General features: G+C 42.9%; 1 protein-coding gene across 2 annotated transcripts in view; it reads right to left on the bottom strand.

The window, feature by feature from the left end:
- Nucleotides 1–4,922: 4,922 nt before the first annotated feature.
- LOC142301619 (adenine nucleotide translocase lysine N-methyltransferase-like) overlaps nt 4,923–12,879 on the bottom strand; it is a 40,973-nt gene continuing 33,016 nt past the window's right edge. Inside the window, exons 4-6 of one of the 2 annotated variants that reach the window (XM_075342648.1) lie at nt 12,304–12,444; nt 12,171–12,221; nt 4,923–5,648 (exon numbers count right to left, since the gene is read on the bottom strand). In XM_075342648.1, the coding sequence (XP_075198763.1) occupies nt 5,472–5,648; nt 12,171–12,221; nt 12,304–12,444 (369 nt within the window). In that variant the 3' untranslated portion in view covers nt 4,923–5,471. Of the gene's footprint in view, nt 5,649–7,129; nt 7,229–12,170; nt 12,222–12,303; nt 12,445–12,879 lie in introns of those variants that run through there. The other variant, XM_075342652.1, reaches the window with a different exon arrangement.

Below are 12,879 nucleotides of genomic sequence, written 5' to 3'. Positions count from 1 at the left end.
GCAGCCCATAGCTGCCACTAAGTCCTAGGTTAATCATGGCAGGTGTCTCCCCGAGATACCTTCCATGATTAACCTGTAAGTTAAAGAAAATAAACACACATCCAAAAAATCCTTTATTTGTAATGAAAAACAAAAATACACCCTCTTTCACCACTTTATTAACCCCTCAAAAACACCTCCAGGTCCAACGTAATCCACGCAAGGTCCCACGACGCTATCAACTCTGCTACATCGGAAGCTGACCGGAGCAGTAGTAGAACACCGCCGCTCCTGTGAGCTCCATGCAGCAACTGAAGTGAGTTGCGCGACCAGCTGTGCTGTCACTGAGGTTACTCGCGGCCACCGCTATCAGGTGGTGGACTGCAGCTGTGGCCGCGAGCAACCTGAGTGAAAACACAGCTGATCGCGCGGCTCACTGCAGTCACTCAGGGGATTTGCGATCACAGGTGAGTCCTTCACGTGTGACCGCAAATCAAGCCGCGGCACACGCACAGAGCCGCACTATCACAATGAAGTCGGGTGAGGTTCATCCGAGTTCATTCTTATGGTGCGACAGTGTCTCGCAGCCAGCCATGCTCTTTTTGACAGTGCGGTCCCACTCAGCTCTGCTGCACGTTTATGGGGATGCTGCAGAACTGAGTGGGACCGCACTGTGAAAAATGTACGTTCTGGAAGCATGAATTTAGCAGGAATTCTCCAGTAACCATGAGTCTCAGAACACAGCTTTTCGGCTGCATTCTGAGACGCACATGCAGTGACTAGTAGAACGCAACGTGCGCACATAGCCTAAAGGGGCTGGTCATTAAATTACTAGAATACTAAGCCAGCCCCCTTCTCCAAGTTGGCTATTGATCCTGACTGCCCCCTTTGTACACCTCACCAGGCACATGCAGAAATATAGGTGGAGGGAGAATAATACCTAGAAGCATTCATGACCCCCAAATAAGTCAGGACATGATAACATGATAAAAGGTTCATAAATTTGCATTTTAAACACACAATAGGATATAATATACACACACACACACACACACACACACACACCAGAAAAACTGGGTCCACTTCTTTCCAGATAGGTCAAGTCTGCAGAGACACATCATGCGCAATATGTTGCCCTGTGGTCTTGTGTGAGATTCCAAGTCCGATGTAAATGTGATATACTAGATGGATAGTAGGAAGATAGGGAAGGGATAGAAGAAAAAAAAAAAAGCCGAAGAATCAGAATTTTTACAATGGACAATTATAAGAGTCAAAACTTAATATTGAAGAAGAAAAAGAAACAATAGTGATGAAAACCAATAAAGTATAATAATAAATGAGTATAATCCACTCGTGTTCTATACATTTACTTACGAAAAAAACAAAACCAGTGATAAATCACAGCTTAATTTCATAGCACAAATGCGCCCTCTTGTGGTGAAATTATATATGGTTCTGAGGACTAAAAAAGACAGAGAACACGACTAGAGCTGGCCATACAGACATGATCGCAGACAGCTGAGCACTCCCAGTTCCCCCTTACATATGAATGTTTAAGCGATGACAATGTTTTCAAAAGGGGAGAAAGTCTCTAGTAAAAGGCTCTTTCAGCAGCTGATCTTCTGAATGACAAGAGCCAAACTGCGTGACCCTTATCTATGGAGGTCTCAATATATAAATCAGATGATCAGCGGGTTCAGATGACTTAGTCTAATGTGTATGGGGCCCATCTCCAAGATCCTATCCCAATATGTAGTAGGTGTAATAATTATAATAGTACCTACCTCCAATTAGAAATATAGTATACTTCTCCTGATTAGCTATGTTGATTACCTCATGTTCAGGGCATTGCAGGACCTTAGGTATCCATGGTTATGACCACGAGCAACTAACTGACTAAATGCAATGCATAGTTGTAACCATGGATACCTAAGGTCCTGCAAATGCCCTGCACATGAGGTAAGCAACATAGCTAATCAGGAGAACTATACTACATTTCTAATTGGAGGCATTTGCTAATATTGTTATTACACCTACTACATATTGGGATAGGATCTTGGAGAAGTGAATAACTCTTTAAAGGCACATTCAAATTGAACCTAAGGAAAAAGTATTCTGTTATGTTGACCATAATTCTGCCAAACTGAGGTTATGTTCACACCTGGTAGATGTAGTGTAGAATTTCCAAAGGGGTCGGCCCTATATGAGTCTCCACCACTGAAGTGGGAATGTAAATGAACAGCCTAATGATTCCAATGATGTGTCACTTACTGAGCTGTTTGCTGTCATTTTGATAAAAATCAGTGTTTTCTCTGCTGCAGATCTAGCAGTTATACAGAGCTCATGAATATGCTGGACTACCTGCAGCACACCAATTAGTCCTGTAATGATAATCTCCTGCTGATTAAAATCTGATTTTATAAAAACTACGCTAAGTAGCCCAGTAAGTGACACATCGCTTGAATCAGGGTCTCTGCCCCTACATTATCCTGCTTGCAGATTAGGGGGCAAAAACCTGGTGACAGATTCCCTTTAAACCTAAAAGGTCTGCCAGTTGAAGACTAACATGCAACTTTTTAAAGAGGCATGTCATGCAATAGCAGCTAGGGAACTTTTAAAAACTACATTTACTTTTATAACTGCTCTAATTCAATATTAGCTTTTAAACTTTGGATTATAATTTATGTTAAGTCCAAGGCGTGTTACCAGAGATTTTTTTCTTTGTAGGTGTGTACTTCTTCCCCTGCATGACACTGACCAATCATAAGCATGCAGCAACATACAGGGGGAAAAAAACACGCCCCCAGCTTAGGGTTTCTCAGCGTGAGTGTAATGACAGACAGTCTGCTTTCCACTGGCTTAATTGCAAAGCTGTGTGTGATTACAAGTGTCTGGGGTAAAGCAGACATTACTAACACCTTTAGCTTCCATCTCGGGAAAGTCAGTGTGTGGGGGGAGCAGTACAGCTGAGCTGTGCATTGTCCTATTACAAACACATCTGCTCACAAAGCAGTTAGCTCAGCTATATCCCCTCACCTCACACTGACTTTAAACTGTAAAAGCAAATATCTCTGCAATAAAAAGGAAAATTAAAATATAAAAGTATTACTATAAAAACTGCATATTACTCAGCTCTGCAGCTACTATTCCATCATGTGGCCAATTTAACATGCTCAGACTGGGGAATAGTTCTACAAGTGCATCTCAATAGATTAGAATATCAAAAAATTAATTTCAGTAATTCAATACAAAAAAGGGAAACATTATATAGAGTCATTACACACAGAGGGATCTATTTCTATATATTATATAGAGTCATTACACACAGAGGGATCCATTTCTATTATATAGAGTCATTACACACAGAGGGATCTATTTCTATATATTATATAGAGTCATTACACACAGAGGGATCTATTTCTAGTGTTTAATCTCTGTTAATGTTGATGATTATGGCTTACAGCCAATGAAAACCCAAAAGTCATTATCTCAGAAAATTAGAATATTATATAAGACCAACTGAAAAAATTATTTTAAACTCAGAAATGTTGGCGCCTACTGAAAAGTCTGTACAGTAAATGCACTGAATACTTGGTCGGGGCTCCTTTTGCATGAATTACTGGATCAATGCGGTGTGTCATGGAGGCGATCAGCCTGTGTCACTGCAGAGGTGTTATGGAAGCCCAGGTGGCTTTGATAGCGGCCTTCAGCTCGTCTGCATTGTTGGGTCTGGTGTCTCATCTTCCTCTTGACAATACTCCATAGTTTCTCTATGGGGTTTAGGTCAGGCGAGTTTGCTGGGCAATCAAGAACAGTGATACTGTGGTTAGTAAACCTGGTATTGGTACTTTTGGCAGTGTGGACAGGTGCCAAGTGCTGCTGGAAAATTTAATTTCCATCTCTAAGAAGGTTGTCGACAGAGGGAAGTATGAAGTGCTGTTAAATCTCCTGGTAGACAGCTGCGCTGATTTTGGTCTTGATAAAACACAGTGGACCTACACCAGCAGATGACATGGCTCCCCAAACCATCACTGATTGTGAAAACTTCACACTAGTCCTCAAGCAGCTTGGATTGTGGCCTCTCCACTCTTCCTCCAGACTCTGGGACCGCAATTTCCAAATGAAATGCAAAATTTACTTTCATCTGAAAACAACACCTTGGACCACTGAGTAACAGTCCAGTTCTTTTTCTCCTTGCCCCAGGTAAGACGCTTCTGGCGTAGTCTATTGGTCACGAGTGGATTGACAAAAGGAATGCGACAGTTGTAGCCCATGTCCTGGATACGTCTGTGTGTGGTGGCTCTTGAAGCACTGACTCCAGCAGTTCAATTCTTGTGAATCTTCTCCAAATTTTTGAATGGCCTTTTCTTAACAATCCTATTAAGACCGTGGTTTTCCCAGCTGCTTGTGCACCTTTTTCAACCACACTTTTTCCTTCCACTCAACTGTCCATTAATATTCTTGGATACAGCACTCTGTGAACAGCCAGCTTCTTTAGCATTGACCTTTTGTGGCTTACCCTCCTTGTGGAGTGCATCAATGACTGCCTTCTGGACATCTGTCAAGTCAGCAGTCTTCCCCATGATTGTGTAGCCTACTGAACCAGACAATTGGACCATTATAAACGCTTAGGAAGCCTTTGTAGGTGTTTTGTGGTAATTATTCTAATTTTCTGAGATCATGAGTTTTGGGTTTTCATTGACTGTAAGCCATAATCATCAACATTAACAGAAACACTTGAAATAGATCCTTCTGTGTGTAATGACTGTATATAATATATAGGAATAGATCCCTCTGTGTGTAATGACTGTATATAATATATAGGAATAGATCCCTCTGTGTGTAATGACTGTATATAATATATAGGAATAGATCCCTCTGTGTGTAATGACTCTATATGATATATGTGTTTCCCTTTTTGTATTGAATTACTGAAATAAATTAACTTTTTGATGATATTCTAATCTATTGAGATGCCCTTGTCTTTAAAGCACATTGAAAGGATTGTGCAGCATTTTATTCAAGCATCTTTTAATTTAGTACAAAATTCATCAAAACAGTGTATCCAACAGCAAAATTAGAGACACAAAAAAAAAAAAAAAAAAAAAACTTGAAAAAAAAACGTAATTGATGAATCACAGCCTCAATCAGCAGAGCCATTGGCTTTGTATGGATAAGGTACACAGTGAAATGCTGCTTTAGTCTGACGTGTGGTCTTGCAGTCGGGGAGAAACAAGGCTCCCATCTTGGTGAGGATCCCAGGAGTCAGACACCGATAAACACTTCTGACTACAATAACACTTTTCATTTTAATATAATTACATTACAGCACATTTCTTTATATTTAGTCCTTCATTAAACTGGTGCACCCAAACCTCGTGTTTTCCAGGCATCTTCATTATCAGTGCATGAGGCATCAGAAGATACAGTTGAATTTCCATTTGTGAACCGGTGATCTTCAAGCTTTAGTGAAGAAGTTCAAATGATCTCCTTCAAGACATCTTCTGATCAGAAACACTCCTGACATTAGCCATATCGTACGCCCAGACCTGGTCCAGCCCAGTGCCTTCAGTGCATGTTGGTGACCATCCAATTAATGGAAAGCGACAAACTATCACCCTGGCGTTATCAGGAAGTTCATCAGCCAACTTCTTCTTCAGGGTCTCCACCTCCACAAAAGAAAAGCCAGATAACCGTAAACTACATTACTACAACTGCAAATACATTGCATTAGATTTAAAGGGAATCTGTCAGCAGGTTTTTGCTCCCCAATTTGAAAGGAGCATAATATAGAGACAGAGACCCTGATTCCAGAGATGTATCACTAACTGGACTGGCTGTTGTATTTTTTTTACAAAATCACTGATTAGCAGATTTCTGCCTATACATGGTGTACACAGAAAACAGGCAATATGTGGGAGGAGAATGGACGGGGTTATGCAGAGCTCATGAATATGGAGGACTATAATGGCAGCAGATTTACTAGTCCTCTAGCAAGCATCCCTGTAAGTGACATCACTGGAATCAGGATCTCTGTCTCTACATTATGCGGTTCTCAGATTAGATGGCAAAAACCTGGTAACTGATTCCCTTTTAGGATGAGAAGTTAAACCTCCTATATAGAGTCTCTACAGTATTCCTTGCTGGATCAATGTCTCCACTGTTTGTTTTTGGATTCTGGGAAGTGTCCTCTTTACCAGGCATTGTACTGTAATCTGACGTGGGGAAACAGATGTGCTTGTGTTTCCAATTGGCCAAAGGGAATAAGACACCTCTGGCGATAGCTTATCTCCTGTGAGAATACAGTATTGAGCATGGGGAATCAAGGATCGGGCATGTTCAATTTTAACAACATCAAAGCCCGCAAAAAAAATAATAAATAATAATAATAATTATGTTATATACGGAGTTTAATTCTTCTTTTAGATAAAAATTCTGTTTCGTTAATTCTTATTTGTTGGTTAAGTTTTAATATTTTTCCTTGGAATAGTATAATTTCTGGGTTTCTTTCCTAAGTTCCAACTTACAAAAGAAGTGCATATAGAGAAGGCATGGGAGGCTGCTTTAGTATTAGGTGAAGTGTATGGGCCATGAAAACCAGTACATTGCCCCAATTGCAATAAAAGACGTGATGGCTCCTACCTCAAGAATATCTGAAAACTTCACTTATTCAACCTAAAGTAAGTACTTCAGTGTAACATTCAATTCTAAAAGTAATGTATATAGAGATTCTAAGATTCAAAAAAAAAAATCTCTTTTCTTTGCATGAACAGGGCCAGTCCACTATTTAGTCTGGGTCTGGTATTGCAGCTTGTAAAGTGCTATATTTACAACCACAGCTCAAAGCATAGCGAGGTGGCAACTAGTTCAGCATGTACCCAAGTTACAGGGTTGGCATACTTGAAGGGGGACTAACCCCTATGAAGGACTTTGATTCTCTGCATCTTTAAGGGAACTGGGCTCTCCTTGATGCACGCTTTGGACTGGCCCTTGCCGACCCTTCTGGGAGAGGCCTGTTTGGTCTCCCCTGAGAAAAGTGCGGGAAAGAGAGAAGAGTGGGAGATTTTTGGAGAGGTCATGAGAGAAGGAGAAGCCTGAGAAAGTCGGTACCCAACCCGGTAGAAGACCTTGCCTGGGTGAGCCTAGCTGCCTGATGAAACGAGGGAAGAAAAGTCCTTCACCGTCTGTCCCGAGGGGAGTACGCACCAATGTACCGTGGATCCTGAGAGAGGACTGAAGGTGGATCCACCTGATGAAGATATTATATATCAAAACGCGTTGTGGTATGAAATCAAATAAAGAATTTCAAGTAAGAAAACATTCTTCTCCTCTTTAGAGCTCCCCGGGACCGTGTAAATACTTACTTAGCCTATTCTACATTCCCTCATTGGGACTAACGGCAGGAGCTGCTTTAAGGCGGGCTTTGCACACTACGATATCGCAGGTGCGATGTTGGTGGGGTCATGTCGAATGTGACGCACTTCCTGCGTCGCTCGACATCGTAGTGTGTAAATCCGAGATGATACGATTAACGAGCGCAATAGCGTCGTAATGGTATCATCGGTGTAGCGTCGGCAAATTCCATAATTACGCTGACGCGACAGTCCGATGTTATTCCTCGCTCCTGCGGCAGCACACATCGCTGTGTGTGAAGTCGCAGGAGCGAGGAACATCTCCTACCTGCATAACCGCGGCTCCCGTCGGCTATGCGGAAGGAAGGAGGTGGGGGGGGATGTTTACATCCCGCTCATCTCCGCCCCTCCGCTCCTATTGGCCGCCTGCCATGTGACGTCGCATGACCTGCCCCCTTAATAAGGAGGCGGTTTGCCAGCCAGAGTGACGTTGCATGGCAGGTAAGTGCATGTGAAGCAGCCGTAGCGATAATATTCGCTACGGCAGCTATCACAATGATATCGCAGCTGCGACGGGGGCAGGGACTATCGCGCTCGGCATCGCAGCATCGGCTTGCGATGTCGCAGCGTGCAAAGTACCCCTAAGTCTGAGGCTGGAAATCTAAACTGGGAGTGGCGGTGACGCGGACTCCACGTGACCGGTCACATGACCGTCCCACAGGACACTGATCACTCGGACAGAGGAATTCCCTAGTGGCATCTGGGTTACTGCCCAGCTCCACAACCAACGCCTAAACTGAGGTTGTGCAGGGTTGCATAGCCTCTCCAGGTGAGTGGATACAATACTTTTTAACACCCGTGCCCATGAAATTCTTCACATGTGCTCCTCCTCTTCTTTTTCGTGTACCTTGGATTTCTGCAAGTGGCACTCAAAAATTAATAAATCAATAGGTTTAGAAAATGTTGTTTCCATTTTTTCATCATATGTAGATCATTACCATGTCTATCATCCCGTGATTTTGATAATTTCACGACTTTTCCTTCTTGGCGTTGCATTTTCAATGTTGAGGCGTGTATTTGGAAAGCCAAGGTATGACTGATTACAATCAAAACAAGACTTTAGGCTATATGCCTAAGGACTGGTTTATGGACAAATACCAACAGTAAGTAAACAAGTCGCTGCCCTAGTTTTCCAACCAGGCTGAGTAAAAGTAAAGCTGTAGCGCCATCTTGCCTTTTTCCATTGCTATATTACAGAGATGTTTATAGCCTAATAAGCCGGCTGCTAGTCATCGCCCGTGTAATTGCATTTACAAATTTAGGTGAAGTATTAATTTTGTGCTTGCAAATTACCTGTTTTATGGACTAAAAGAGCAATTACATGATTTTGAACAGGACATAAAGTTAATGAAGTGCAGAAATGAACTTCACATTCAGGCTTTTCTGTACAAATTTGAATGGCAAATGCAGAACTAATGACAAAAAAAATAATCTTCTCATAACCCAGTTCTGTGCGGGTGATGGCGGTAATGAGGACATTATTATTAGAAGTCTTTATAGGTCATGTTTACTTGCTCTCCCTGTAACTCCCCACTGGAGGAGAATAATCAAGGAGTATCCGCACCTAAAATGACCAAGGAAAACGCAACCTGTAAATGTAAGGTCTTCAGTACTGATAGTAACTATTCTTGTTCGGATTATTCGTAACGAATCCCAAAGTACTATTCCCGTATTCCTGACAAGAAAAATGCTCGGGTTCCCCATTGACTTGCATTAGATCCGCTCTTCATGACAAATGCCAAAATAATACTTTGGGATTCGTTACGAATAATCCGAACACGAATAGTTACTATTCGCCCATCATTAGTCTTTAGCTTTATACTTATATGTAGGTGTTTATATATTTCTTGTAAAACTCCCATATTGGCAACGAAGGTTGCCGACATATTACAAAAGGGGAAAGTTTAACGTCTACTGAGAAAGACGTCATCCGTTCTCTGATAATGTATGGTCCCGACAACTAGAGATCAGCGGATCGATTTGCGAGCATCAAGTTCAAAGTAGAATTTTGGGTAATTTGCTGTTCCACGCGGATTCCAACACTGCGATTCGTGAAAATCAGCAAAAATAAATAAATGAACAGGACCATTTCACACACTGCTGAAGATTCAGAGAGGGCAAATATTGTCAGGCACGGCCAGGTGGGCTCCAAAGCCCTGCGGCCAATCACATCACATGGTCTAGCGCAGTGCCACGCTAGGTATGGGGGAAGTACCAAGCGAATGTTGAAAGGGAAGGGGACCTCTGTGTCTAGGGAAGGGGGAGATGGTGACCCCTGACCAAACCTACTGCTGATCCCTAACCACCCTAGATAGGTGCAGAACCTATGTGCCATGCCGGATACCTGACCCTGGCCCAAAATAAGGAACGGGTGGGGTGAGCTCTTCATCAACCTAACTAAATATTAAAGAAGACACAATGAGGACACACAGAGGGAAAAGTGCAGGAACTACTTAACAGATGACTCAGGTAGAAGTTCAGCAAAGTTTCAGCAATGATACCACAGATGAGTACAATCTACCTGCTTGCAACCAGAACTTGAAGAAACTGAATAATATCACTAGCACCAGTCCAGGGAAGAGGGGAGTATTTAAACCCAAGGGAAAATATGAGCGATTAGCAGCTGAAGGGAAAAAGGAGCTCCGCTGGGTCTTAATGAATGAAAACCCAGCAAAGGAGCTACCTAGTACATTGAATACTAACAGCAGGAATAATAGAAAGTCAGAAAGCATTTTGAGCAGCCAAACGCTGTGACCATTTATTGCTGGACACAACAGGACTGTGTCACCCGACATATACCCGTGACATGCAGCCAATAAGAGGGGCTATCACAGCCAGTAGAAAAGATGGTGGGCAGCCAAGAAGTGCCATTTTATGCTTCTAAAAGTTAGAAATATAAGCACACAGCCACCTAGTGATAGAAAAAGGCCTAATATGATTGGGGTGCAGTGCTCACACGTGTACCGCCCCGCGGGCTCGATTGCGACCGCCGAGCCGCTCGGATCCGTGCTCGTACGGTGGGTGGCTCGAGCTCCTCACGGACCCGGGGGTCATGTCACTCTGCAAGGGGGTTGGCGCTACACGCAGGGACTTCGGTGGGGGGAGTTCCACGGCCGGGGCCGCGGTGGTTTGTAAGGGATGTAAGTTTGTGACGCCACCCACGGGTTGTGGTGAATGGACACCACCGCTGCCGTTAACTAGGCCTCCCGGGGACAGTGTTGCGCAGCTTGGTGTTGACCGCTCCGTGGGTAGGGGAGTGATGGTCCCGGGGGCCGGAGGGAGGTGCTGAGGCGTGGGAGCGGGTGCGTACTGGATGCGTGGCTCGAAGGCACTGGTGTACTCACTATGACACAATACACTGGAGTCTCTGGTAAACCAAACGGGATGATGAACGGGGCCCGCAGCCAGCTGCAGCTTCTCCCTTGTCAGGTTGGTGGTTTCCGCCTTTCTCCTGCACCTCTTTGTATGAATGTTTGACTCCTATGCCTAAGCAACGGTAGTCTACTCCCCGGCTTGCTGGGTTTCGGAAGAGCCCTCTTTGCCCGCAGACGCTGGCCCTTTGGATCTCTATGCCTTGGCGGTGGCTTTACCCTGTATGGTTGGGCTGTTGTCTTCTAACGGGTCTTGTGTGGGAAAGGTCCTTAAGTCCAGTCCTCAATCAGTTGATTTGACTCGGCCCTGTCGGTTCGGGGCTTTGAGTACCCCTCCTGGTGCTCCGGTTTCCAATCGGTTCCCCAGTTCAGTACCGGCGGGCCACCGCCCGACCCCGGTCCCTACGGTTTCACCAGCTGTAATCCCAGCTCCTGCAGGCGGCCCCCACCGTCTGCCTCCTTGCCAGAGGTGACTGGGCTCCAACCCAGCCACCTGAGTAGACTATTGGCAGGCCTGGTCACAGGTCTGCCCTTGAACTCGATTGATCTAAGTTATACTATAATAACAGCACTTTACTGTAGTGGCTTTCGTATTCTTCACATACTGCAAGGAAGGTCAGTATTATATCTCTCAGAGCTATTTTTTGCAACTAAAACAAAATCCTTAAACCAAGACTTGTGTGATGCAGAGATTGTGTTTTCTGCATTGTAAGATTTGCAAGCTATTTTTTTTTATAAAGAAAATTAAAATACAACTATTTCACATTGTGTGTACATTGTAAACAAATATTTTTTTTTGTTACACTTCATAGTAGTTGAATATTAGACCAGTACAAGCCACCTGAATACAACTGCTGGTTAACACGGCTTACAAAAGGCAGTAAAGGGAAACAAAAGGGTATGAATATCCACAGTACAGCTCACTCAGAAGTATGTGAGGTTTAAAAAACTAACTTTTGCTAGAAAAATGTAAAAAAAAAAACATTACGAATCGGGGGCAAACATGCTCTCCTTGTAGAGAAATAATCAATAGACAGTGTGAATGAAAAAAAAGGAAAAGAACAAATCACACACGTGATAACATGTATTTAAGGTGTGACAAAAGAATGGCACAGTTGGCCTGTCACCATCCTTCAAGGATCCATGTATCAAAACACCAAATTGTGACACAGTAGGAGCAAACCAAGTAATCCCAATATCTCAATAGGTCTGTGCTGAAATAAATATAATCAACTGCCATTCAATCACCACACTTTAACAGTCCACAAAAAAAAATGTAATTTTTTTTCTTCCTTTTTTTGCCTTGGGGGCCTAAACTAAGCTTGATCCAGCCCTTCTTATTTTAGACAACTTGACAACAGAGGACAACAGAAAGACTTATAATGGAAGGCAAAAAAATGATACTCACGACACCCGGTGCCAGGAACACAGTCACATTATTGTACTTTGATAAATCGGCCTACAAAAAGGCACAATAAATTAATTCTGATTATATGGTTATTATGCACCTTAGAAAACACATGGCAAGTAAATTTACTTACTGCCCAAAAGTCCTCTTTAAGGAAAATTGCCTGTTCCAGAGAAATCCCTCTCCGATATGCCAAGACTTTTGCCCAATTTAACAAGATGGGATTTAACTCATAGCCAGTACTGTGAAACCCCAGAGACACTGTAGCAAAAACCTAACAAAAAAACAAAACACATTGTACTCACTGAGACTATAATTTAGATAATGTGGATGCGTTAGTGAAATATGTTAAAATCACCACCACCATTCTGATATTAATGACCCATCACCTAGGTCATATATGTCAGTCTGAGACAACATATTGCTCAGCTACATGGAATAGGAAACATCAAACGATATAGAGAGGCAAGGCTGAGGTCCTTAGAGGTCTCCGGGAAAGTCAAACTGAATACAGGATGGCCACAATGACCTCTCCATGATAGGCCCATGACCATGATAGGACTCCAGGCTGTTTTACCACCGCCTCACGATGACATCCTGTTTCACTGTTAGTTTCGAACAACCCAATTTAATACTTTACTTTTGGATTTATCTAATTACACATTAACATTTTTTTATTTTATAGGTGCTGAAATATTCTGCAGATCGG

This window comes from Anomaloglossus baeobatrachus, chromosome 1 (genome assembly GCF_048569485.1).
Source record: "Anomaloglossus baeobatrachus isolate aAnoBae1 chromosome 1, aAnoBae1.hap1, whole genome shotgun sequence".
Lineage (NCBI taxonomy): Eukaryota > Metazoa > Chordata > Amphibia > Anura > Aromobatidae > Anomaloglossus > Anomaloglossus baeobatrachus.
Note: the sequence above shows the minus strand (reverse complement) of the source record. Positions and strands in the feature narration are given on the sequence as shown.